At 51.1% G+C, this 24763-nt stretch overlaps 15 protein-coding genes across 15 annotated transcripts; 7 read left to right on the top strand and 8 right to left on the bottom strand.

The window, feature by feature from the left end:
- Window positions 1-390: 390 nt before the first annotated feature.
- SNOG_14830 (hypothetical protein) lies at window positions 391-2479 on the top strand (the record flags this gene model as incomplete). Its single annotated transcript, XM_001804954.1, has 3 exons — window positions 391-950; window positions 1091-1533; window positions 1941-2479. 3 exons carry the CDS (start codon window positions 391-393, stop codon window positions 2477-2479), a joined length of 1542 nt encoding a protein of 513 aa, XP_001805006.1.
- A 399-nt stretch (window positions 2480-2878) lies between these two features.
- Window positions 2879-4219, bottom strand: SNOG_14828 (hypothetical protein; the record flags this gene model as incomplete). Its single annotated transcript, XM_001804953.1, has 1 exon — window positions 2879-4219. The coding sequence occupies one exon, from the start codon at window positions 4217-4219 to the stop codon at window positions 2879-2881; it is 1341 nt and encodes a 446-aa protein (XP_001805005.1).
- A 906-nt stretch (window positions 4220-5125) lies between these two features.
- SNOG_14827 (hypothetical protein) lies at window positions 5126-6535 on the top strand (the record flags this gene model as incomplete). Its single annotated transcript, XM_001804952.1, has 1 exon — window positions 5126-6535. The coding sequence occupies one exon, from the start codon at window positions 5126-5128 to the stop codon at window positions 6533-6535; it is 1410 nt and encodes a 469-aa protein (XP_001805004.1).
- A 581-nt stretch (window positions 6536-7116) lies between these two features.
- On the bottom strand, window positions 7117-7524 carry SNOG_14826 (hypothetical protein; the record flags this gene model as incomplete). The annotated part of the gene is made up of 2 exons (XM_001804951.1): window positions 7117-7336; window positions 7409-7524. 2 exons carry the CDS (start codon window positions 7522-7524, stop codon window positions 7117-7119), a joined length of 336 nt encoding a protein of 111 aa, XP_001805003.1.
- A 696-nt stretch (window positions 7525-8220) lies between these two features.
- Window positions 8221-8761, bottom strand: SNOG_14825 (hypothetical protein; the record flags this gene model as incomplete). The annotated part of the gene is made up of 2 exons (XM_001804950.1): window positions 8221-8268; window positions 8639-8761. The coding sequence occupies 2 exons, from the start codon at window positions 8759-8761 to the stop codon at window positions 8221-8223; spliced, it is 171 nt and encodes a 56-aa protein (XP_001805002.1).
- A 1817-nt stretch (window positions 8762-10578) lies between these two features.
- On the bottom strand, window positions 10579-12084 carry SNOG_14824 (hypothetical protein; the record flags this gene model as incomplete). Its single annotated transcript, XM_001804949.1, has 1 exon — window positions 10579-12084. One exon carries the CDS (start codon window positions 12082-12084, stop codon window positions 10579-10581), a length of 1506 nt encoding a protein of 501 aa, XP_001805001.1.
- Window positions 12085-12184: 100 nt separating this feature from the next.
- SNOG_14823 (hypothetical protein) lies at window positions 12185-14009 on the top strand (the record flags this gene model as incomplete). Its single annotated transcript, XM_001804948.1, has 7 exons — window positions 12185-12308; window positions 12353-12477; window positions 12499-12744; window positions 12833-13173; window positions 13197-13507; window positions 13530-13604; window positions 13654-14009. 7 exons carry the CDS (start codon window positions 12185-12187, stop codon window positions 14007-14009), a joined length of 1578 nt encoding a protein of 525 aa, XP_001805000.1.
- Window positions 14010-14594: 585 nt separating this feature from the next.
- On the bottom strand, window positions 14595-15407 carry SNOG_14822 (hypothetical protein; the record flags this gene model as incomplete). Its single annotated transcript, XM_001804947.1, has 2 exons — window positions 14595-14635; window positions 14777-15407. The coding sequence occupies 2 exons, from the start codon at window positions 15405-15407 to the stop codon at window positions 14595-14597; spliced, it is 672 nt and encodes a 223-aa protein (XP_001804999.1).
- A 96-nt stretch (window positions 15408-15503) lies between these two features.
- On the bottom strand, window positions 15504-16271 carry SNOG_14821 (hypothetical protein; the record flags this gene model as incomplete). The annotated part of the gene is made up of 1 exon (XM_001804946.1): window positions 15504-16271. One exon carries the CDS (start codon window positions 16269-16271, stop codon window positions 15504-15506), a length of 768 nt encoding a protein of 255 aa, XP_001804998.1.
- A 1297-nt stretch (window positions 16272-17568) lies between these two features.
- On the bottom strand, window positions 17569-17953 carry SNOG_14820 (hypothetical protein; the record flags this gene model as incomplete). The annotated part of the gene is made up of 2 exons (XM_001804945.1): window positions 17569-17611; window positions 17715-17953. The coding sequence occupies 2 exons, from the start codon at window positions 17951-17953 to the stop codon at window positions 17569-17571; spliced, it is 282 nt and encodes a 93-aa protein (XP_001804997.1).
- Window positions 17954-18356: 403 nt separating this feature from the next.
- On the bottom strand, window positions 18357-19622 carry SNOG_14819 (hypothetical protein; the record flags this gene model as incomplete). The annotated part of the gene is made up of 3 exons (XM_001804944.1): window positions 18357-18779; window positions 18966-19203; window positions 19258-19622. 3 exons carry the CDS (start codon window positions 19620-19622, stop codon window positions 18357-18359), a joined length of 1026 nt encoding a protein of 341 aa, XP_001804996.1.
- Window positions 19623-20242: 620 nt separating this feature from the next.
- Window positions 20243-21127, top strand: SNOG_14818 (hypothetical protein; the record flags this gene model as incomplete). Its single annotated transcript, XM_001804943.1, has 2 exons — window positions 20243-20572; window positions 20630-21127. The coding sequence occupies 2 exons, from the start codon at window positions 20243-20245 to the stop codon at window positions 21125-21127; spliced, it is 828 nt and encodes a 275-aa protein (XP_001804995.1).
- A 460-nt stretch (window positions 21128-21587) lies between these two features.
- Window positions 21588-21954, top strand: SNOG_14817 (hypothetical protein; the record flags this gene model as incomplete). The annotated part of the gene is made up of 2 exons (XM_001804942.1): window positions 21588-21688; window positions 21756-21954. 2 exons carry the CDS (start codon window positions 21588-21590, stop codon window positions 21952-21954), a joined length of 300 nt encoding a protein of 99 aa, XP_001804994.1.
- Window positions 21955-21993: 39 nt separating this feature from the next.
- On the top strand, window positions 21994-22294 carry SNOG_14816 (hypothetical protein; the record flags this gene model as incomplete). Its single annotated transcript, XM_001804941.1, has 2 exons — window positions 21994-22144; window positions 22242-22294. 2 exons carry the CDS (start codon window positions 21994-21996, stop codon window positions 22292-22294), a joined length of 204 nt encoding a protein of 67 aa, XP_001804993.1.
- An 831-nt stretch (window positions 22295-23125) lies between these two features.
- Window positions 23126-23988, top strand: SNOG_14815 (hypothetical protein; the record flags this gene model as incomplete). Its single annotated transcript, XM_001804940.1, has 3 exons — window positions 23126-23168; window positions 23220-23575; window positions 23596-23988. The coding sequence occupies 3 exons, from the start codon at window positions 23126-23128 to the stop codon at window positions 23986-23988; spliced, it is 792 nt and encodes a 263-aa protein (XP_001804992.1).
- Between the last annotated feature and the right edge of the window lie 775 nt (window positions 23989-24763).

Below are 24763 nucleotides of genomic sequence, written 5' to 3'. Positions count from 1 at the left end.
TCTATCCTCGCGCATCGTCGACGTGCTCATCTTTGAAGAATGGTATATCTCGGGTAGTACGGCGACTCAAACTGCTCTATTACAGGTCGAACGAATTTGCGCATGCGATGGAACGCCGAGGCAATGACGAAGCCAGTCATAGACTCTGGTGACGTTCATACAATGGACGTCACTCCACCATAACGTAGAATGCCCGCAGATGTTTCCTCGACTGACATCAAAGACGATGAGCAGGCGATGTATAGATATTCATAACGATCAGCGTACGTCGAAGTCGTGATGTGATTATGACGTTCTCGGACAACTAGCGCATCAAGCTTCCCCGACTCAACAACCTTGTCGTCAATCAATCCATCTGAATCTGTTGATTGCTACATTACGGTCGTGAACATGTCTCTCACTGACGCATATAACAGTGTTAAACGTGCGTTATCCACCGCGCCCGCCAACGATGCATACCTCCGCTGGGACGCTGCGGGCGTCGAAGATGCAAAGTCCAATGAGGAAGAAAAAGCCAGGCAAATTGGGGAAACGATGAATAAGATGCAGCAACACAACTTTGATCAGCATCGTCATGCATTTCGGGCGACACATGTAAAGACGCAAGGAATTGTAAAGGGCAAAATGACCGTTCTCGCGGAACTCCCGGCGCATCTCCAACAAGGCCTCTTCAAAACTCCTGGAAAGACGTACGATGTCGCGGCACGATATGCTAGTGAGCAGGTCTTCCTGCAGGCAGATCAAGAGCCTGGACCACGCGGTGTGGGTATGCGCATTTTCGGAGTAGATGGCGAGCGGCTGGAGGGCGCTGCTGCTGATGCGAAGACGCAAGACTTCTTTTTCAACAATGCTCCGATGATCGAGCTGACCGACATTGACACATGCTTGGAGATTATGCAATTGAGAGAGAAGTACTTCGACAGCCCCACAAAGCTTGCCGCAGCGACCAAGTTAAGGACCGATGCTATCAAACAAAGTGCACCTGGTAGGTTCCAAGCTATCAAAACTCGCGTGTGTAGCTGATCATGTAAGGCATGCTTCCAAATACGAATATGATCAGCCATTCTTTCTTCACACAAAGCGCATTTAGATACGGTGATTACTACGGCCACATGGCGCTGTTCCCCATCCTCGATGACATGACCGACCACTCCGAGAAAGTCAAATCCAGTGACTCCCGGGAAGCATTGCGCTACTGGCTAGCCGAATACTTCTCCAAGAATGGCGCAAAGTACGAGTTCAAGATCCAACTGGGTACTGCACCCGATCATCACCCGACTGAAGATGGTTCTGTCGTTTGGGACGAAGCGACGGCACCGTATCAAACTATTGCGACGGTTGAATTCCCGCCTCAGGATGCAATGAGCGCCGAAAGGAGGACGTTTTGGGAAGACCGGATGAAACTGAGTCCTTGGGATGCGCTGGCCGAACACCGACCCTTGGGGAGCATCAATCGGCTGAGGAAGATTGTGTATGACATGAGCAGGAAGAAGCGAGAAGCCGTCAATGCAACGCAAACCAAAGCGGTCAACCGTGCCGATGAGATTCCATAAACTTGTCTATCGAAGTATATACCTTGTGTCGTGCAGAAAGGTTTATTCGAGACATCTCAAGGTAGTCGCATTACAATAATATAGCACCCATCTCAAGACCAGGGATTACAGCCGCAGTCACCAGCTGACCTGAACAACACCAATAGGACAGCGACAGCAAGTTACACAAGACCATTGGCTTTTGCATCCTCGTGCCGATCGTGGGGCTGGAAACACATTGGCCAATGACTTGAACCGCCACAGGAAAATCAATACAGGACCTCGCATACGGTTGTACAGCACACCTTGTAGTTTGAGAAATGCGCTCAGCGATCATCAGACCGATATATGAGGCTGTACACCTGATGCGCGTAGTGCCTTGGCTTTCGCTTGCTTAAAGCACTGCAGTGTTCGGTGGAAATGCGGGTCTTGAACTTTGTGCATCTCACGTTCGCTTCGTCGCTCGCTTCATCATGCATCTGAGCACAATCACACTCGCTTCCTTGTGCTTTGCGCTCCGCACCCAAGCCATCGGTCGCGCAATTGTAACGAACCAATGTGACGAGCCAGTCTACCTCTGGTCTGTCGGCGGCAGCGTCGGCGAGCAGAAAGTCATCACAAAAGACACGTCTTACAGCGAGGTCTTTCACACTGACCCTGCGTCTGGTGGCGTCGCACTGAAGATCAGCCCCGTTGAAGGCGGCCTATTCAAACCTAATGTTAGTCAGACCATTTTTGCATACAGTCTCGATGCGAGTCAGGTCTGGTACGACATGAGCGACATGTTTGGTGACGGGTTCGCCGGGCGCACGTTGAAGGTTACGCCTACGGATTTGACGTGTGAAAGTATCACGTGGGGCTCGGGAAAGCCGCCGGCGGGTAGTCAGGTTAAGAGCTGTGGGGCGGAGGCGGATGTGGAGTTGACGTTTTGTACGGGGCATTGGTGAGTGAATGCATGAGGCTTTTGTGATGGTGGTGCTGATTCTGAGTGCAGCCTGCCCAGCTGGTACCCGTGCGGGAGGAATGCGCCGAATGATACAAGGATCTGCTGCACGCATTGTATTGGGAGTCATCACTGTGTTGCGGCTCCTTGAGAATCAGACCTGAAAGGCACAGAAGGATGAGGTAATACACCAGGAGTAGTAAATGTCGATGGAAAGTGTTGAGATGTATTGGAACTATAGGGACGAGACCTACAATGGACTGGAGAATTTTGCACTCATTTACTTACTTTGATATTAAATAAATACATCGAACATGGCCCATTTAGACTCAGAGCTATTGCGCCACGACGTGAAATACGACTTCCGATCCATTTGGAGCCACACCAGGTGTCATGATGTCTCTTACTGACACCAGGCACTGTCTGAATCAAACGCAATGTCCTTTAATGCAAATGCTTGAAACTTTTTAAAGTTGGCTCTCGATGGGACCTGATTGGAGATCGTGCGAAAGTACAACTCAATGACGGGTGACACAGAAGGTTCCAAGTTTTCCGCGAGAGCTCGTGCACGGCGAAGTGCAATGCCAAGGTGGCATCGAAAGTCCCACAAAGTGGTATTGATTAGAAGCCTGACACTTCTAAGACGTGGTAAGGCGTGCGGTTGATCGCGGATCTCTCGCAGCCAGGGCAAAAGCGCCTCGATCTCATCTTGTCCTCCAGAGATTGATAAGCTCACATTTTCTATGCTCGGGGGAAATGTTTCCACGGGCTTGCACGTGAACTCCATGCTGTGACCAAAGGGACCACTATGTTCGAACCTACTTAACACGAGTCGAGCCGGTGCATGCACACGCTTGAGACTTGGGAAGTTTGTGAAGCTTAAAGGATAATCCACCGTGTTCTCTTTCGGTTCGGTAATGTCTAGGTCTTCCAGCTGGCTGATGATGTTTGTTACATCGCAAGACTCGCAGTCAAGCGCATGGACCCGACTCAAGCGCGTCTCATGAGAAGGGAAGATCGGTGCATTATTTTGATGAGATGGTCGAACGAGAATATCCTGGAGGATGCTTGCGGTAGGGATGAAATTGGTTGAGACCGAAAGACTGCTCAAACTTGGCACTAGGCGTAACAGTACATTGAGGGACGCCGAGTGTGCCAGTGGTCCAATTTTGCCAGGACGTATAGCCCAGCAGCCAGAGTCGTCTTTCTGGAATATTTGAGAAAGTATCTCGTGTCCAGATGCGCAGTATTTCTTGTGATCCTGCATCCAATCGTGAAACATGGAAGTGTTTTGGTCATCAGCATGCCTTCCGACTACACATTTGAACTTGAACGAGAATCGTGCGTATAGATCAAGGTGACCTCCTACTTTCTGGACATATTCTGGATTATTCAGAAGGAAAAGTAGGTATCCACGCACTCCTGTTAGAGGAATGTATCCCCCGCGAACAAGCGCCTCGCACCCAATGCCACGCAGCTGTCGGCAAGTGAGTCCGATATTTTGGAAATCTTCGTTGCGTCGAGGATGTACGATGTACCGCGCGACACGCAGCAACAGTTCATCCGGAAGCTTGAGCAAACTCGAGCCGTCGTTGGAGATGATGGGAGGCAGCGCTGCATTTAAATACTGTTGTTCGTTGCTGCAGTAGTGCCGCAGCCTTCCAAGTACAGCCATTACAGCGTCATTGGTAGCCGGGCCGAAACCATTAGACATACGATATGTTAATGGTAGTGGCGTGGTCATTTCGCAATGACGGTTGGTGGATGAAGTTGCGTTAGTTGAACAAATTGATTGCAGGGGAGTAGGATTCAGCTAAGTTGACGTTGTTCTTTTGTGGGAGTTGTCGCAATCGCGCGAGCTTTATGGTCCAAGTAGCCGCGGCATGCCAAGAGTCTAGCGCGTCTAGCTTCGAATTGAAAGTGAAAGTGATCATCGGGAGAAGGCAACTGGCGCTAGCGTAGATCTCCGTCCACAGATGATTGAGAGTCAATTGTGTGACAATTGTCTGAAGCAGCAAAGGCTACACCGTGTACACAAAGAATTACTCAATATTGGCAACATTAGTGGAAGAGCACTGTCAGGAACTGCCATTAATAGACTGCATGTTTTGAAGACTAAGCTTCGATGATGTCAAACATGCTGTGCATAATTGAAGATTGGATACCTATGTGAGGAAATATTGAGTGGCGCGTGTCGTGCACTTACAAGGATGCTCATTCAAATTGGTGCTGTCTCTGACTGTGAAAGTTTATGAGGTAGAGGCAAAAACTTTGTATGTACTATGAGAGCACAAAGCATTGAACGTGTATAAAATGCGAATGGCTCAATTCGATCTCTGGCCCACACCTACATGTTTTCTATCCGAGTTTTTCCACAACTGTGTTCGGGACGTCGGTTCGGAATAACAATGGAAGGTAAAGTTTGATGCGCGTGTCCGGAGTCCAGGGTGTCGAGCAGATATGTTGTATCTATACACGGTTTTAAAATCGCCAATAGAAGTCATTTATTACTAGATCAGTGATTTGAATGGTATCCGTGAGTTGCAGGCAAAGTCACTACCTAACTCTACTAGCATTATAACGTTCACGCGACACTTTCTCCACACCGCTTACCACGCAACCTCAACACAACTCGAACGCTATCCGAGAAATGAATTGTGGTCCCCAGGACGTCGTAATAACGACCACGACCTATCGAACGGCGACCGGCTTCGGCGTTGCCACTAACGGGGCGATGCCGTGGCAGTTGCGCGATCTACTTCTGCCCTTTGGCGACAGGGACTTGGATGCTTACGTCAAATTCATCCTGGCTCCGAAATCATTCTATGTTCACGAATCATTCGATCAAGCCTCCACTCGAGCCGCCTTCTGGCCGTGGCGAAACCTGGCAGATCCTGGAGTTCCATTGACGCCGATCGTCCCACAACTGTCCAGACTGCCCGACGAGCTGCTTCTCCAGATTTCGCCAAACATGAACAGCGAATCGCGTAACAAAGACCTCTCGAGCCTATCTCTCACTTGTCGCAGACTACGGGGTGTCGCCCAGGAAACCCTGTCCTGGTCGGCTGTGGTATATCCACATAACGTACTGGAGCATTTTGACCGGCTTGTCCGGAACCCCTTGAAAATGCTCAAACTGGATTCCATATCGTTCGAAGGAGCCTATTGCGTACGAAATGGCTCAGGATGCTTCGCGCAGGAGGACTTTCAATCTGGATGGCTTCAGTATGGTTCGCACCCATCGTATTCCGAAACCTTGACTGAGATTCGACTTGATTCTCGACTGAACAGCATCGTGCAAGGCTTTGGATGTGACGTCTCCAGCATCAAACGTTCCAGAGATCCTGCGGCATCGACAATCTTTGGATTTTTACCCAACTTGACGGAGCTTGTGGTTGCAGACAGCTTCATTGACGCCAACGAGGTAGCTATGATGTTTGAGGGCGATCAATACTTTTCCGATGTCGAACTCTGGCCCTGGCCGCCACTCGTGCGCATGCAGACGCAAATTCGCAGGTTTGTTGTAAAACAACGATATCCAACTCCAACTTGTCTGAATCCTTCACATGCGGCAAAACTGTGGTTTTATGGCTTCAGAAACCTCGTGGAACTCTCAGTGACGGCCCCACTGCTCAATTTTGACCATCCGGCTAGTTTCTGCCCGTACACACAAGTAATTGACCTCCGGGTCGATGGGACTGGGCTGCCTAACGGTCTAAAGACGCTACGCATCTTCATTGCCTTGCGCGACTTTGAAGACTTGACGGTGTGGCTGAGGCGTTTCCTAACTTGCGTACCCGCGAGCGGTTTTGGTTTGCGGGAGCACTGGCAGGGCTGGGGATTTGGTATACAACTCCTGATTAGCGCGACGTACAACGGCTTCATGAAATGGCTGTTCGAAAGCTATGGGGACACTCATCAGGGATTTCTCAAGCTATTAGAAGACCCTGGTCAAGATGTGACTACTACTTACTTTCTACGTTTACAGATTATAGGTGGAGATACCTCGACACTGGCTAGTCAAGATCGGGCAGATTTCCTTGAGCAGATGATCCGTTGACCTACTTTCACGGTTACGGTGGAAGACGGTATGATGAGGGAAGGCTGAACAGTGCGCTATTTGGAGGCCCAGCAGGTAGTGTAACAGTGTTTGGATCATCGCGTGGATAGAGTGCAGTTTTACAGAGTGGTGACCACTTGATCCTCACAGAGTCCAGAATCTGGCAGGATAAATTGACTCAGCACTCACCGGGTCATTCACACTGCGCCATCCACACTTTCATCACATCATCAGCCGCGAAACTTTGATTCAATGGGAAATTTTATTCATGCCCTCCAGGGTTGAGATCTGTCGATAGAATCCATTTGCATTTATGACCGACCAGTTAGCAGCTACATTTGCACATGTAACCGCATTCACCAAGCGGGTCCCTAATACACTGTCCTGCCTTTGGAAGCTCACAATCCTCATCAGTCTTGCAAGTAGACCACATCTTGCCATTGAGACCATTCGCCGCCCAGCACCAAAATCCCGGGTTTTTCACGTCATCAGTCGTGCAATTCTGCCAGCAATAGCCCTTCTCGCAGCCGTAGTTCAAGGGTCTGTTACGGCAGCCACGAGCGAAGAGGGAATGTGGCGAGCTAGCAGCTGCATCCGCAGGCGCCGCAATCGCCGGTAGAACACTTGTTGCCTGTCCATCGAGGCTCGCAATCGGTGTCCTTTTGGCAGTTGACCCAGTACTTGGCAGAGAGTTCAAGCCAGCACCAATGGCCGTTACCAGTGTTGTCGTCGCACTTTTTCCAGCAGGATCCCTGGTCGCAACCATAAGCCTTGGGTCCATGGTAGCACTTGGTCGCGGCTCTACGGAAGATGCTCGCGGGTGTGCTGCAGGTGCTGTTAGTGGACTTGTACATGCGTGGAATTTGCACTCACTTGGCCTTGTACTGACCAGGGTCTATGTTGATGGTGGCGGAGAGCACGACGGCGGCTTGCAGGGCAAGGCAGAGGGCCATGATGAACACCATGAGGTGCTTGCTGAAGTGAACCATGTTCGGGGCTGCGCGCTTGATCAGTGACATTCGCCGGCGGGAATGTGCAAGCCTACTTACAGTCGTCTAGCTGTGAAGAATCACTGTTGTAGTTGAAGTAATTGATTGTCGGGGTGGTTGAGCTTTGGAGTTGAATTGGTGGTGTCGCAGACTATATAGAGGAAAAAGCGCGCTAAGGCTTGAGCTACCCTTTGATAGGCTTGTGCTTTGCTTAGGTAAAGGCAGGTGACGGAGATGAAAGATGACATGACATAACAAACAGATCATGCTGTTGCACGAGGCTTGGCAAGCGGGACGGTTGGAGCTGGCCAGTGGCATGTGCGCGATCGATGAGGATGAGCGCCTGTGCCACACGGGGTCGTTCTTTATTATCAAACCCGACAAAGGCTTGATTGAACGCTCATAAAGACCGTATATAATATGAAAAGATTGATGGGATAAAGGATTACTCAAAGAAAGAATTCAGTGTCATTCATGCGAAGCTTGACTCTCGTTAGCGTTGCGGGGGCAAGATGTGCGGTAAGTCCAACATGAGAGACAGTTACACAACGCCATGAACCTGCTATGGCCGTGGAGCGACCCGTTTGTTTCTTGCTCGTATGCGCAATACCATGTTACAAGCACGTGGCGACAATGAGAGAAGATGCTAAAGCAGGGGCTTGTCAGCGTCCGGCGGACCGTGGATCTGGAAGTACCTCACAACACCGTAATGTCGTCTTCCGAGCCCTTGAATGCCACCGGGTCCTAAACTTATCATCATGGCCTCCAGACCTAGATTTATGCTGTAAACTCTCCAAATGCTGATCCAATTTACCTCTGCCAGACTAGACAGTGAGCCCCGAACTCGATGTCGTAGTTGTCACGACTATGTTGCTGAAGTGGTTGTAATGCCAATCGAGTCTGTCAAGATTTTGTTTTAGAAGGAAATGTCCGGGCCGCTCATCGATGCCAGACGAAACCAATGGCACCAAGGATGCCGACATGCAAAAAGCACCACGACAAGACTGGGCGAGAAGACCAAGCCAAGGGTGGGACGTGAAAGGCAATATAGACCTTGATCGTTTCAGGAAAGCACAATTAAAGCTTCTACTGAGAGCATACAAGAATCGCTTACCAAGTTTCGCGACCTATTGAAGCCTTGAACAGCCTTGAAGCTGGGTATGTCAGCTTCTACCACATGTTCGCCCGTTTTGAAATACTCTAAAGGAGCCCAAATTGCTATGAACGGCGCTGCCATGATTAACGTTTGAGATCGGTCATTTGTAAGCAGACTTACATGTAACAAATCCTCACACCTTATGTGACAGTTAACTAGACGTGCCTGAAGCACCGTGCAGCGGCTCTCCAATCCTTCTCCGTCGATGCCGTGCTTTGACGCAGTTTGAAAGGCCTTTTCCAGTGCTGCTCACGAAGGGATCAATAATTTCTGCAGTCGCGCTATCCACACCTGCGTATTGCACGGAGCTTGAAGCACTGATGCGATCGGCGCTTCAGTGTAGTTGTTGAGGCAGCCGTGCAGAAATATTCCCGAACGAGTACCTCGAAGAGGGTCTCGCAGCCCAAGCCTTGGGCAAAGCTGTTTTTATTGAGTGACGCATTGCCGGAGATCTGATTGCAATCTTCCCGTGCGCATGCAGCCGCGGAGCAAGCGTATGGATAGCGCTTTCAACGAACCCGCAAGCGACATGAACGATGAGAAAGTTTGGGTTAGAGTGATACCCTACGCAGCACGAGTTTGACCAGTTCTATCGACATAAATAGGTTGCATTAGTGCTTGTACAATGCGAGGCTTCTTTCGACTGCAGAGAAACGAGCTAGAAAGGCGCATTCAATGTAGACTAGAACTTCCCCGATGCATGTCGGACGTACGCTGGCAAGGGTAAGTATCGGACCAGTTCAGAGACCTCCTCATTCTGCAGTTTGGAATAATCGAAGCAAGTGTACGCGTTACGTGGGAGACTCAGCGAGCGAGACTAGAGAAGCCTTTGCTGCTGCAAATTGAGCAAAAGCTATATTCGATACACCCACACACTGAGTAGATGAGCAACGGGACGTTCCGCTGTATGTTCTAGCAAAGATCGAAAGAGGAGCCGAAAGCTACGAATTGCCGAACCATTGTTTGTGGATTGCGCATTGACTGTCGCAATGGAGCCGCGCTAGAAGCTTGGCCCTTTTCCCACGCGGAAGCAAGCTAGTGAACCAGACCTCACTTCATCACCAACACCCGCATGCTGCACCAATGCATCCACTTTGCCACTCGATTCTGTCAGAAGCCACTCAACGACTATTTTCATTGAGTTCTACGATGCGGGACACAGCTTTCGCACAACCAAAGCGATGACGACGCCGAAATGGAGAATCGCCGCGTACTGCGGACAGGCCGGAATGTGTCTGTTCTTCCAGTCGTACGATGAGGTGACTTAGCTTTCGCATGCGAGTCCTAGATTAATTCAACAAGCGCAAAGTCTTCTGTCCATGACTGTCGGGAGCCTAGGGCGATGAACATTGCATCTCGCAGGGCCGATATTACGTCTTTTGTCTACCGACATATCCATCCATCTTGGTTTCCGAGCCGGAACCAGATCTTAATATTGCAAACTGATATTCGCTGCATCACTGGCGTTTCCCTAGTAGAGGGGCCGGTCGGTGGTCCGAGAGGGTATTTCATTTAAGAACTTTATGTCGTCCAAACGTCTCTGCAATTGCCATTCCCCAGTCGAAACCAGCATATAGGCAAGATACAGTAAATATGGCAGCCGTTACCACCGGTTGTTCCTTCGTGGCCCCCGGTCTCGTCGGACCGTTCAACGGAGCGACCCCAACCTTCAGCTATCGACACACTAGCCATTCCGATGATTATTTGGGAGTACAGATGACATTCATGACAGGCACCCAGACCTGCTATGGTGCCACGCCAACCTTCACACCCTACATTACCAATTCACAGGCGCAGTTTTCTAGGAATTGCATTTGGAACTATGTGAACCCCAGCTACACTGCGCTTCTGTGTACTGCATCAGTCACCGATATTCCCAATGGACCTCTGACGATCAACTATCGAGGTGCTGCCGCTGGTGCCAGTAGCCCTCTCCCCTTTGTCGCTACATTCGGGCCCTCTCCCGCCCCTGCAAGCACTGTCACCGCCACTGCAACGTCTACTGTGACCATCACACCTCGGGCGACAGCGAGCGCTCTTCCTGCTTCCACCGCCACGGTGACCTCGTCTGGAAGTACCGTCACGCAATCGACTACCAAAGTTGTAACTACGTCCACAACTGCGACCAGCACGGTCCGAGTCAGCTCTTGCCCATCAAGCTCTAGCTCAAGCAAATTGACAGCCGCCAGTTCGTCTGCATTGGTCTCTTCATCCAGCTCCACTGCTGCTGCCTCGACATCAAGCCGCAGCTCATCCTCTAGCTCATCTGCTGCTCCAACTTTGAGCTCCTCGGCTACGTCCCTGGCTTCTAGCTCCTCTGCGGTAGCTTCGACTTCAAGCCGTATCTCCTCGTCTGCGACTCCGGCTTCAAGCTCCTCGTCTGCGGCTCCAGCTTCAAGCTCTTCCTCTGTACCAGCTTCGAGCTCTTCTGCTGCTGTTTCGACATCAAACCGCATCCCATCTTCATCTTCAAGTGCTTCCGCTGCGGCTCCGACCTCTAGCTCTTCTTCTGTGGTCCCTGCCTCAAGCTCTTCTACTGTAGCAACAACTTCGAGCCGTATCTCATCATCGAGCTCGTCCGTTGCTGCTCCAGCTTCCAGCTCTTCCAGCGCAATCCCCACATCAAGCTCGTCCAGCGCCGCTCCCACATCGAGCTCTTCTGTCACTACTCTTGCGTCGAGCTCATCCACGGCTGCTACCCCATCATCGAGCTCTTCTTCCGGCCGAAGCTCATCGTCAGTTCCAACATCGAGCAGTTCGTCGAGTGTTGCTTCAGCATTCGCATCCTCATCTAGTGTTGCATCAGCTTCAAGCTCGACCAGGGCTTCTTCGTCGACGAGCTTGTCCTCAGTCCTCCCCTCGATTTCCAGCTCTTCATTGATTGTTACCTCATCGTCCAGCTCATCATCACCTGTTGTCACATCATCGAGCTCCTCGTCAACAAGGTCATCTTCAGCAGCTGCGCCTACATCGAGCTCGTCTGCCAGCACTGCCACAGCCCCGGGCTCTTCTTCCACTGCGGCGCCGTCTAGCTCGTCCTCATCCGGTGTCCCAACATCATCCTCATCTTCTGCTGTCCTGCCGTCGTCCAGCTCGTCATCCGTGGTGGTATCCACCTCGCGTTCTTCATCAGCCATCGTCTCTTTGACCTCGAGCTCCTCATCAAGTACTCCAATCTCTGCTCCCACAACAAGCTCGTCATCGAGTACCCAGGTTAGCTCAGGCGCTGTCTCTTCGTCAGCCTCTTCAACATCTGCAACGAGCACATCTTCCAGCACTCCGGCTAGCTCATCCTCGAGCTCTTCCGTGTCTCCTTCGTCAAGCCCCAGCTCGGTGGCAGCGTCGACTTCAGTCACTTCGTCGTCCAGCTCGGCTGTCTCTTCAGCAATCCCGTCACCCTCCATAGTCGTCGCGCCGACTTGCCCTGATTCCAATGGTGCAACTTACAGCACATCGCAAGGAAACTTTGTGATCGAATGCTATAGCGATCGATTCGACTCTGACATGGGAACTGCTTCGCCCGCACCCGCCGACTATGCTAGCTGCATCGATGCCTGCGCTGCAACAACCGGATGTCGTGCAGTATCATACATTCCCAACGGTCCATGTTATCTCAAGAGTGCCCTTGGTCAGCCTAACCAGAACGGCAATGTTTGGGGAGCTAGCCTCCAGTCTGCCTCGTCGTCGTCGTCTGCGAGCTCGAGCCAGTCAGCTACTCCGGCCACCAGCGCATCGTCTGCGGCTGCCTCTTCGAGCGCAACTTCGAGTGCATTATCGACACCTACTTTCACAAGCGCCTCCGTGAGCGCCTCCACTAGCGCATTGTCAAGCACACCATCAAGCGCGTCGTCGAGCGCACCTTCAAGCGCATCGTCGAGCGCACCTTCAGGCGCATCGTCGAGCGCACCTTCAGGCGTACCCTCAAGCGCATCCTCAAGCGCATCGTCAAGTACATCGTCAAGCGCATCCACGAGCAAAACTTCAAGCGCACCCTCAACTGCATCGTTCAGTGCGTCTTCCTCGAGTGCGACTTCCAGCTCATCCTCGCTGAGCCCTTCATCGACCCCAGCTTCATCAAGCACACTAACATCTTCCACTACTTCAAGCGCACCAGCTAGCACCACCGTTTCATGCCCGGCAAGTAATGGTCAGGTCGTTGACGAGGGTGGATCTTCGTTCCAAGTCGAGTGTTACGTGGATCGCGCCGGCGGTGACATGGCCAACTCGCCAGTCTACCCTGGATCCTACGAGGAATGTCTGCTCGCATGCGCACAGCGCGATGGTTGTGTGCAGGTCTCGTACAATCCCGGTGGTCCATGTTACCTGAAGAACGCCCAAGGCGCTGCCAATCAGAATGGGAACATCATCGGCGGGCGAAAGCTCATTGCAGCCACCTCTGTCGCTTCATCCTCATTGTCGTCTGCCACGTCGAGCGCACCTGTCTCATCGTCTGCTGCATCAACTTCCACTTCGTCTTCCATTGTCGCTTCATCGTCTGCTTCGTCTTCGTCTGCAGATGCTTCGACCGCTTCTTCTTCCCCGTCTGCTTCGCAAGCTTCTTCAACAATTTTGTCAACTTCGGCAGCGGCATCAACTGTCTCACCAAGCACGGCGGCAGCCTCGAGTGCAACAAGTGCGGCTGGATCTCAAACCGTTACCGTCACCACGACAGTCTCCGGTACCAACTACAACTGCATGTGCACTCCATCAGCAACACCTTTTGCGCCGTCATCAGCAACGCAATCGGTGCCTCAGTCGGCAACTCCATCGGACACCTCATCCATGACTCAATCGGCGACCGCGTCAGCTACTCCAAGTACTGCTGCTGCTCTCATATGCCCCTCCGCAGACGGTTCCACTTACACCAGCAACTGTGGAGCGGTCTATGCTGTGGAGTGTGCCGCGGACCGTGTTGGAAATGACAGTGAGTCTCACGATGCCCCGAATCACGATTTTGCTAATCAAATGTGTAGTCGCCATGTCCTATGCAAACACTCTCAACGAATGTCTGGAGAGCTGTAGCAATACCCTTGGTTGTGTTGATGTGTCCTTTGTGAACGGATCCCCTGGACCTTGCTACATGAAGAGCAAGGCCGGGGACATCGTCCCCAACTCGAACATCTGGGGCGGTCGCCAAGTCTCTGGATGTACCACCGCAACCCATAAGCTGAAGCTTCATCGCAAGCGCGTCGTGAGAAAGGAACACAAGAGCGCAAGCCCAATCCAGAAGCGCGGTATTCCATATGGACCTGACTTTACTTACTACCAGGGACAAGCTCAGACCACCACAACCACTTCCACTGTCACACAGACTGCAGCAACGACGTAGGTAGCCAATCAAGGCCATATGAAGTCATGCTGATTACCTTTTTAGCACCATCACGCCTGCTAGGTCCGGCACGACTACTACCACCGTTACCAGCACGCCCACGGTCACTGCAGTCATCGTCTCGACCACGACTGTGACCTCGAGCGCATCCACGACGGTGACGGCCTGTCCCACCACAGCTACTGCGTAGGTGTAGTTGAACATCCTGCCGGGCTTTCTTTGGATCCGGCACAATGCTAGTTCTTCAGCATCAACTCAATTGTCAATAGCCGACCAAATAGCTCGTCAACACTTGTGTTGTGGCAAAGCCAGCCCTTTACATTCGCTCAATCTTGTAATTCTGCTATATGTAGTATTGCTGAGTTATCTGGTAGAACCATTTATTCGACGATCGTTATGATCTAATGTGTTCGCTTGTATGATGTCCCTCGTCTCTACTTAGTCAAGGATCACATGCGTCGTCATCACACATGCTAAGAATATCCCGTGAATCACGTACTATCACTGTTGTTGATTTTGCATAAGCATGGATCTAACTTTTGATGTCTTTATTCAATTTGAGATCCCGGATGGAAACTGCTAAAACTACTCACCACTCTTCGCCCTCGGACTTGGGTTTTCATAAGCTAGTGTAGCAGTCTTGCGCATGTATTAACTCATGCTTTGCAGATGCTCCGCCGTCTACTTCGACACAATGGTGGCTCGACTAACGTGGTGCCCGAAGCTTCGGCAAATTTCACCTCCCGACCAAACAAGTACCTGCACACCATTCTTCGCTGCAAGATCCTCGTAGCATGCCCATATGCCATGCATGGTCATACCATCTGGCCAAATGATATCGATACACTGCAGCTTCGATAATGGTTGCAATCCCTGGAGATGATCGCGGACCCAGTTGATAGTCGTGAACTGTCCCGCATCCCCAATCCGGATGACGAGCTTTTTGACGCATGGGGGAATAGATCCACCTTCCGGAGATGTGAGTTCCAGCGTGCGAAGTTTAGGAAGCGGCTTTAAGAGGTAGTCCAAGCTTTCGCCAAGTTGACGTTGGTACATCGGATGGTCAGGAACGTCCACCCTAAAAGTATGCACATTCGGATAGTGTTCGACATCCGAAAGAGGGAACGTACCGCGTCCGGTCCATTCTAAGGCCAAAGCCTTAATGTCGGCGAGTGGTCGTTGGCATGTGAACGTGATATCTGACGAGAGCTTCAGCTTCTCTACACGCGATGCCGCGAGGCCGAGATAGAGTCTAGCCATGTCACGTGATGATTTCGAAGCGAGCTGCTGTTCAATCATCGTCCTTGATACGAGGGTGTTCACTGGTTTCGGCGCTTTGAAGTACAGCTCGACAGACTGCAGCCTGGGCAAGGCGGCGAGGATCACGGTAGCCACCATGGCTTCAGTCGGACATTGGAAGTCTTTGCCGAACCTAGACTTCACATATCCGCGCATGGGTAAACGCTGGTCAACAATATCGCACAGACCCTGGAATCAGGTGGCACATTTACACAGGCCGCCGTTGGGAGCCCGCAATACTCTGCCTTTCTGTACCCACACGGCCAGATGGGATACGCGGGAAGCCATCTCCGGATGCTTGATAATGGTTCGCAGGAAGGAGATGAGCCGGGAACAATGCGGGCTGCTTTCGGAGGGGAGTTGAGGTAGCGAAACGTCGCAATATAGCACTTCTCCAGCGACAGGCGCAAGCCGCTTGCATGTGAGGGTGAGACTGAGAAAGCCCCGCAAACCCAAACCGATACGTTCTGCTTTCGGCTCAAACAGGCCCGGTGAGAGTTCCCGTGGCGGGATGTCTGGGAAACCGTCCGCACTGCTCAAGCGTTGAGTGGGTCGAAGATAGCCCGCTATCTGCAAGAGGAGCTCGTCTGGCAGTTCCAGCAATGATGACTTCTGCAGAATAGTCGTTTCCTTGACCACGTTTGCCACGGATTCCACAGCTTGCGTGGCATGTGCTTGTATTTCGGCGCGCTGACATGCCCACCGGTCCATTTGGGCACGGCGACCATGACGCATGTAGACAGAGTAGGTGGCGTTGACCATTCTTTTCAGTGTTTGGGCGGCAACCGGTGTTTTAAATCGAGGTTGGTAGTTCGCGATGATGTTTTGGTGTGGTGAGATGTTGTGAGAGGCCCGTGGGAGATGCTCGTATAGCTGGGAAGTTTTCAAGCTCTCAGTGAGACGGAGCGACTCTAGGCAGCCGGCCATTTCACTCCACTCGGCACGTGCACAACTTCCCAGCATTTTTTCGCTTATTGTAGCATGAAAAAGTAGCTATCGAAGTAGAAAATGAATTGTAAACGATGTACAGTGGCGAGACTGTCACGATATCCTGCTGAACACATGAAAGCACGGACCCAGGTCATATTTAGATTCAGTCACCATTGTCAGTCTCTGGTCCTCTCAATGCATTTCCCACCTCTCTAGGCATTGTGGCTGTACATTGCGAGGAATCTTAAGTTTTTTGTTGATGTTGGAAGAGGCTTGTGAGAATTAAAGGACGCGGGACTGCTACATCAGGCTACGCGGTGAAGAAAAACACGGTGGATAGTTATGAATATGTTCGGGTACCCATATTGATATGTTTATTTCCCTAATCATCCTCATGATGTACCACGGCAGTCCTTCAACACCTCACCCTTTCGCCAAACAACAACGTGCACCCCAGTAGAATTCGCTAAGTTATCGAGCTCTGTCTCAGTTGCTCTAAACCCCATCATGAAGCCATCCCAGTCCACATCAATGCGTCGTAAAGCAGACATTGAATGCAAATTCTTCAGATGGTCAAAGCACCAAGAGAGATTGCGCTCATCCCGCGCTCGATTTCGCAGGATAATGTGTTTGATGTGGCTCGGAATTGCCCTGCATGGCTTGGTTTCCAACAGGACCAAGGTTTTGGCGCTGGGGAAGGATGCTAGAATTTGTTCAAAATTCGCCTGACAGGATGGATTTTGAAGAAATGAAGACCCACCCCGGATCTTGAGGGTGGTAACGTTCGGGAAGCACTGGTTAGTTACTACAGGTCGTGAGTCGGGACCGTATCCAACCATCAGAGTCTTGATGTTCGGAAGACCTGCGGTAAATATTCTACCGCATTCTGCAGAAAGCGACAATGTGTCGACTTTCGCAGCTGCCAGACCTGCCGTCAAATATTTTGCATCCTGAGCTACTCTCAGGTCCATAAAAGAATCCCACCACTCAGACGTTGGGGAATTGCGATCTATTGTTACACGATGGAGCTTAACAGTGGTGAGATTTGGCAGCGCAGCGAATATCAAGCTGCACACTTGTGCTTCAGTAGGTTGATGGATATACCGCTGAATCCAGTCATCCTGAAATGACGCTTGGGGTTCCACGCAACCGACAATTTTGCGGAGCGATAACAAGCAAGTGGAACATGTGCATAGGCCCTGCCCCAGAATGACGATATCTGTGGATTTGAGAATCCACACCGCTAAGCTTTGAGTACGGCTTGCAAGTTCAGGGCGTTCGATCAAAGTGCGGAGGAATGATACTAGTCGCGGGCATCGTGTGCTATCCTTCACGCGGCGCTGAGGTAGTATGACGTCTTTATACAGTACTTCCTGAGCGATTGTTGCGAGATACTTGCAGGTCAATGCTAAATTTGACAGGTCTGAAGATGAAGTGAAGCTATTCGCGAATCCTTCGAGGTCTCTACTAACATACTTGACAGTCCGGCTGACAGGTGGCTGAGGCGGATGCTTGCGGCAATATCCTAGGTGATTCAACAGAGTTTGCGATGAAGATGAAGTGAAGCTGCGCTCAAACTTGAAGTCTTTACGAGCAATTTCTTGGATATGTGGTGTGGCAGCAAGGTAGGAGGCGACTTGAAGGAGTAGCTCGTTCGGGAGATGTAGCAAGGGCGTTGCTGTTGCCGATTGATGTACATCTCCAGGGTGCTGCATGACTGGCGCGTACCGTTTGGTAGCCAATGTGAGATTTTTCATACTTGTAGCCGAGTTGGATCGCTATATTTGGATGAATGGTTGCGGTTGAGTGGAAAAAGGAGCAAGTCAGATTCGTGGAGTAATTGACTTTGAGGTGATAAATAGTTCACCTGCCGACAGAATAAAGAGAGCTGATGCCTACAGCGACTCCCAATATCCATACCGTGTAGTTGCACACTGTTGAAGCTTTCCACGATTCATCATTCTAGCATTGTGAAGCGACTATGTCGCTCTTGGCATGTGGCAGCAATTGATGCTGTCAAGCCAGACGTTCATGTGCGATGAAGGAGATGCAGCGGTCACACCAAATTTTGATTGTCGTGAATCCATCATGTGTATTCAGGTACCGACTGACGCAAACTCACATGACGAGATCTCCATCCGAATCCCACTCTGCTTCGTATGGAATCGAGCGAGCGCTTTCATCCATGATCGCGAAATGACCAATGGCTTTCCAAAAAGCATCATGTGCTATCCTTGCAAATGTATCATGTTCCTCCCGCAAAAGCCAAGGCGACCGACCGAGAACCCATGTCGCCATCTCATAGTCTGGAACGTATACGTACAGCGCCAACTCAGCGTCTCTGCAAGACTTCTGGAGGTCCAATGTCGGATCCCAGTCTCGATTTGGAAAAGCTGGATTTGCTGCAAGCACAAGCTTGTTAGAGAGCATGTAGCAGACCTCGATGCGCCGCAGAGCGGGGAGGTGACCACCTATCTTAGCTTTGTAAAGGTGCTCCACGAAACGGTGGGTTTGTGGATCTGCTTCGCTGACTCGCAGGACCTGCAAAGATGGCGGAAATAGCTCTCGAGGGTCCGGCGGCGCGAATTGATGGGGTCCAGACAGCCACCACAGCGCCCTGCTAGTGATGCCTAGCTATCTCAGCGCAGTGAAGCGCCGGAAGTCGAACACAGTGTTGGCTTGTCGCGAGAGGTGTAAGCATGACATATCTGCCGGCACATTGAGCACCGCCAGCTTTGGCCGCAACGTGTCTTTGATGCCCTCCAACCATGGATGAAGCCAGGGGGACGGAATCATGGACGAGGCGATTACATTTGGCGATAGCATTTTGCTGAGGATTGGGAAATCCATAAGCCATGTGTTGCCCAATTTGAGCTCTCGAAGGTTCGACAGCATGCTGACAAGCACCGCCAAAAGTGCTGGAAGGCAATCTTGCCGCATTGCTACCTTCCACTGTAACGCGTCGCTATTGCCTATGCGGGTTTGTTGGCAATAAGCCGTATTGATGATACTTTCGCACCTTGCGATGAAGTCCGGGTCCGCCCCAACTGGCGCCCTTGTGGGATGGTAGAGACGGATTGCTAGGCCATACTGGTTGCGAGGTATGCGGTGCTCGCTTAAGCTACAAATCTCCAAAGACGTGACTTGAGGCTGCAGGCGCTCATGGCGTATAAGCTGCGAGATGTATTTATCGACGTGGGTGAGCTTGAATCGTGGGGCTTTGATGAGCCACTCTTGGGCGATGTTGCGCCATCGCTTGGAGACAAGAGAAAGTTGGAGAACATCCTGGTTGCGATCATTGTGTGTGAAATGCGCGCCGATCTGGAATAGCAGCTCGGTAGGCAGATCATAAATTGATCGGAAAAGGTCGGTTGGTCGGATCATGACGGGCGTCGGGTTGAGGCGGAAGGATCGTGGGGTGGTTGACTAAGGCGACACATGTGGTGGGCGACGTTACACAAACGAAGACCACGTGCTGCAAGACGCCGATGCAATATTTCCTCGCCTTTCCCAAACGAGAAGTGGGGAAAAGGTAGCCTGTATAGATTCAAAGATCTTCACAGACTTGAGTGGAGAATCTTACGCTTGTGCATACATCCAGGCTCCACTACAAAGCTATACTTACTCATAATTACTATGGGCCCACATCACAGGTACAGGACAGGAGTTTTGCCGCTACCTGGTGGTGTAAGGCGGCGTGCGGCCCGGTCACGTGATGTAAGCATTCACCTCATCCGGAACTCCAACTTAAGAAGCCTAGTTGGACTGGAAAGTTCCGAAATAAACGATGTGAGTGTCTTTACTCGATCAGCGAGGCCTCTGGTCAATCGCCTTGTGTGACCTCCCACATGTCACCTGGAAGGTTCTCAAGCGACCATCGGTTGCCTCTACTCTTCGTTTCCTCTCCTCCAGCCTTGCGCAGTCGCACAAATCCAGTGCATCCCTACCGATCCACAAAAATTAGCTGAGTGAACGAGCGCAACTGCGCAAACACGGCAGTCGCAATGGTTCCTACCCGGGCTTCATCTTCACGCCGTCTAGAAAACGATCAACCTCTCAAGAAAAACCGCAACGCCAAGTTCAGCTCACGGGTGGCGTCGCTACACGAATCACTGCGCGATGATAAACCAAGCTTGTTAGCACCTATGCGAAAGAATAAGCTACAGAACTTGACTGATGTGGTGGTCGTTCGCGAGAGCAAGCTCAAGCAAGCCATTGTACTTCTCTCAAAGCACCTCGAGCTCATGAATTGCGTGAATATCCTTGAAGTGATCGGGCCTCTTCGTATCGCACACACCCACAGCTTGGGCATTCCGCCCCATTTTCACTCCAAGGTAGAAAAGGTACTCATCAAAGCAATTTTGGCTTATAACCACGATTGAACGATCTAGGAAGGAATCAAGCTAAACGATGAACGGTCACATCCTCTGGACACCTACATGGCTCTTATGACACTTCTTTGCCCGAACATCAAAGCAATGTCGCTTCTACTTGGCATCCAAAAGTCTTTCGCGGGGATATATGACCTTCTTCCGATCCCGTTCTCCCCGCTGACTAAGCCCTCGAATAATGGATGCTTCAAGCCTGCAACCCCTTTCCATCCCCTAGCATGTCCGATATTTCACGATAAGTTGGAGTCACTCACATTGACGCAGTGTCGGGGATGGGCAAGTCTCGTTCATAATGAGACGATGTTATCAGCCATGCAAAGCGGCATCCGGACAAATGGCCCTATACCCATCACGCTGCGCGACTTCAAGCGATGGTGCCAGCTTGATGTACCTATGGATTTCGCATTCGGAGATAAGGAGATCGTGAGCTGCAATGAGCTCTTCGTACCGGGATGCAAGGAGATCGTACTCGGAAATGAGGAGGTCGTAAGCAGCTGAAGTGCTGCCGGCCACGCATGACGAGCGCCAAGAAAATGTAAACTGCGAGGTCTCTCAAGAAAGGAAGTGCGCACGGTCCCCAAACACACCAACGAGCTGACTGGAGAGTACACGTCCCATCCTTTTGCGGGTTCTGTAGGTCAACACACAATACGCGATTAGGGTACCTGGAGCTATTCACATGGCCTTGCCTTCGCCGCCGAACCCTAGCGATGCTGCGTATAGCTTCGGGCTACCCGAAGCCTCCACAAAACGAATCAGTCACTTCTATAAGCTGGGGCACATCAACTCAGTACTCGCACAACTTAGGTCAGCAAGGATCAAGCATGCATCTAACGACTTGGCAGTATCATAGGCATCGCGGCCCACACCAAAGGTGAGCTTGAAGCCTTTCGCCTTTCACGTCGCTTTTCTGACAGGTCACAGCAGCGACCCAAAACTCAGCATCTAGTCCGTCAACATGACCGAATTGATTCGCAGGATGTGGACCACCGAGAAGTGCACGAACGCCAAACGCCTTGCCGAGTTGGAGCACGGCGGCTCATGTTGGCCTGACCAAGCGTGACCTTGAGGAAGTCTGCACTCTTCCTACTGTACGCTTCGTTCTTTTTCTGACTTTGTACTACAGTAAGAGGCCTAAAATAAGCGCTCACGCGCCCGAACGCATCTTCCAACCTGTCCCAGCGAATCATCGTCGCCCGACAACCCCGCCGAACCTTGTCAACACTGGCGTCGTCGTGCCAAGCCATACCGCACGCCCTGCCAAGGTCAAACGGGGAGGAGGGATGGTTTCGGACACTGATTGGGATGATGTGTTTGACGTTTGAATCAAAGGGACACTACATTGGTTCTGGAAACGATCAGCTATGAACTTGGCAAATGTTCCTGATACGGTCTCGGGCGTGCGTCTTCGCGCGGACCAGGCTCCTTCGAGTACAGTGTTCCGACGCAACCCGCTGGGCTGGCAGGCCACGACACTTCCTATACCCTTCTCACATTCCAATCTTTGCGAAGGTAGTGTGTCACAGTACCCACGAAAGCCCTACGTCCCATCTTCACTGAGCTGTTGGTCTTTGCGTCTTTGTTCTGCACAAAACGGCTGACCACATAACAGGCAATGGACTCTCGCTCGATCCGGCCGCAAACGACGCGAATGTCCACAATTGAGCTTGCAAGCCATTGGGACGCTGTTAAATCTAAGGAGACTCGACACCTAGATCGCATGCGAGAGCCCGAATTGCAATATCGCTCGGTCTTTCCAAGAAGCTCCTCCATGCAGTATGTATACCGCCTTTGTATTTGTTGTGCAAGCGTTGGGCTGACCGGGTTGTAGTGATGCGCTGCCGTACCTGGGGTTGTTGTGTCCCAGGTTTGTACCACCTCTCCGATGGCGGTCACTCTCATGGCCACACCACGAATACGATGAGGGTGCCTAGAGCTATTCAAATGACCTTACCGCCGCCGTCGAATCCTGGCAACGCTGCGTATTGCTCCATGCTATCAGGAGCCTCTACGTGATCCGCAAGCTACTTCACCATGTTGAGGTACACTGCATGCTGAGAGTCGGTTTGAGCATTTGTAAATACTTGAAATGATGACAGTTGTATCGTGATCACAAGGATTGTCCAATCCCGCTCCGAATCTTGCAGTACCGTGATGTTACTCGAGCCAGACCATCTTCAAGGCATTGACTTTGCTGTGCCATCAACAAGTGACATAACAGTCTGCTGCCGAAGTCGGAGACTACGCACCTCGCGCTTCTCGCACAGCCAACAAACGCTGCCTGTGCCTTCCCTCTGCTCCACTAGTCTGTTTACAAAGTCTTGGCGGCCGCGACTCACCTACAAAAGCGCCCGCTTGCTCGCTTTGCTCCAGTTCCTGTATACCCCAGTCGAACTCTCTTCATTGTCGCTTTTCTTCTTAAACACTACTCCAATCCGCGCCTTTCAAGCTGCTCTTGTTCGCTCGCTTCGGTTCTTGCATCACAGAGCCACCAAGATGTCAGGTTCCGGAAGCGACTCTCTGACTGAGGAGCTGCGGGGTATTCACGCCTCTTTCTTCGATATTCCAGTATAGTACTAACTTTCCACAGCCAAGATCACACGTCTTGCCGCTGAGGCTACTACAAAGCTGGCCACGGAGGGCTTAGCTGAGCAAGTTGACATCCTGACCGCTTCCAACATCGAATACGCGGCCTTCCTCGAGGAGTGGAAGAAGCAGCCTGGAGGCTCTCAGCATGGTTCCCAGCTGCCGTCGGTGCGCGATACCACCCTGTCGGCCCCCGTGCATCACAGACTCCCTTCGGCCCCGTTGCCTCACAGACAAGAGGCGTTCACCGAGGATGCGCTCCAGCTCCACATCGCCCTCCCGAATCGCAAGTTTGACACGTCCTTTGAGCCAGATCCTGCTCCTGCGCTCGCCCCTGAAGAGACGCTCTGCGTGGCCAAGGTCCGAACGATGTTGAGAAGTCGTCGAACAAGGCTACTCCTGCCCCTGCTCGCAAGGCCCCTCTCAAGGCGGCCCCCAAGCCCACCCCCAAGCCTGCTAGCAAGCCCGTTGCCAAGAAGACCCCCGTCACCAAGAAGAAGGAACTGTCAACAGAGTTCGTTGACCCGTTATCTGATGACGATACTGCTATGGAGATTACTGTCGAAGAGGACGAGGGAGATGATGTCAAGGTGGAGGAGGTTGGTGATGGCGAAGAGGAGGGGGCTGAAGCTGAAGAGCAGAGCGAACCCGAGGACGAGGACGCGACCTATGTCGACGAGGAACTGCCCGTCCCTGCCCCGAGCCGCATAGTCTCTCTCCGCACCGGCTCTTCCAAGTACACCGCTCGTCGCCACTCAGCTGCCAACGAGTAGGGTTAGACGACTCTGCAACAACTACCCTAGCTCATGCTCGCCACCCATGTTGGTCGTATTCTCCTTTGTAGAGGATACGATAGGCTAGTAAGCTGCGCCTACTACATCTACGATGCAGTCTACATCTTGCATCAGCAATAATAGGAACTTAGTAATTAAATAGAAAGTTTAATAAACTCTAAAAAATGTACTGTGCAAGTAATGTGAAACGTCGTTGTACCTTAAAAGTCGCTAGGAGCATATAATCACTGTGTTAAGCTCAGCAAGTATCTGCACTGTATCTAGGATATTAACACTTGTAAATATATAAATTATTAACTTAATAAACGACCTTATATGCACATACTAGTCATTTACAAACTAACATTATATAATAACGTTTATTAAAGAGATAAATAAGCTAGCGGCATAATAACACAAAAAGAGCATGTGCTATTATAAGATTACTAGAACTAGCGTCTTATATAACTATTATTAGCGCAATCCTGACGATATATATACAATGTATAGCCTCTCCCTTTCCTTTACTTGACACTCTTTGTCGCCCTCAACCTAACTCTTCCGCAAATATAAGTGGAGACAAGCAACTGGTATACTTCTATAGACGCAACAAACAGAACAGTTTCCTGAGCCAGATGCATCTCTGCAAGTTTGAGGACTAGGGCATTGTCTATCGCAGCAGCGAGCACTACTTCTAAGCTGCAAAGGCTCATTTGTCTAATAATACAGTATACACTATAATATAGCATTCGTTAAGCAGCTAATAACATGTACA

This window comes from Parastagonospora nodorum (genome assembly GCF_000146915.1).
Source record: "Parastagonospora nodorum SN15 chromosome Unknown scaffold_34, whole genome shotgun sequence".
NCBI lineage: Eukaryota > Fungi > Ascomycota > Dothideomycetes > Pleosporales > Phaeosphaeriaceae > Parastagonospora > Parastagonospora nodorum.
Note: the sequence above shows the minus strand (reverse complement) of the source record. Positions and strands in the feature narration are given on the sequence as shown.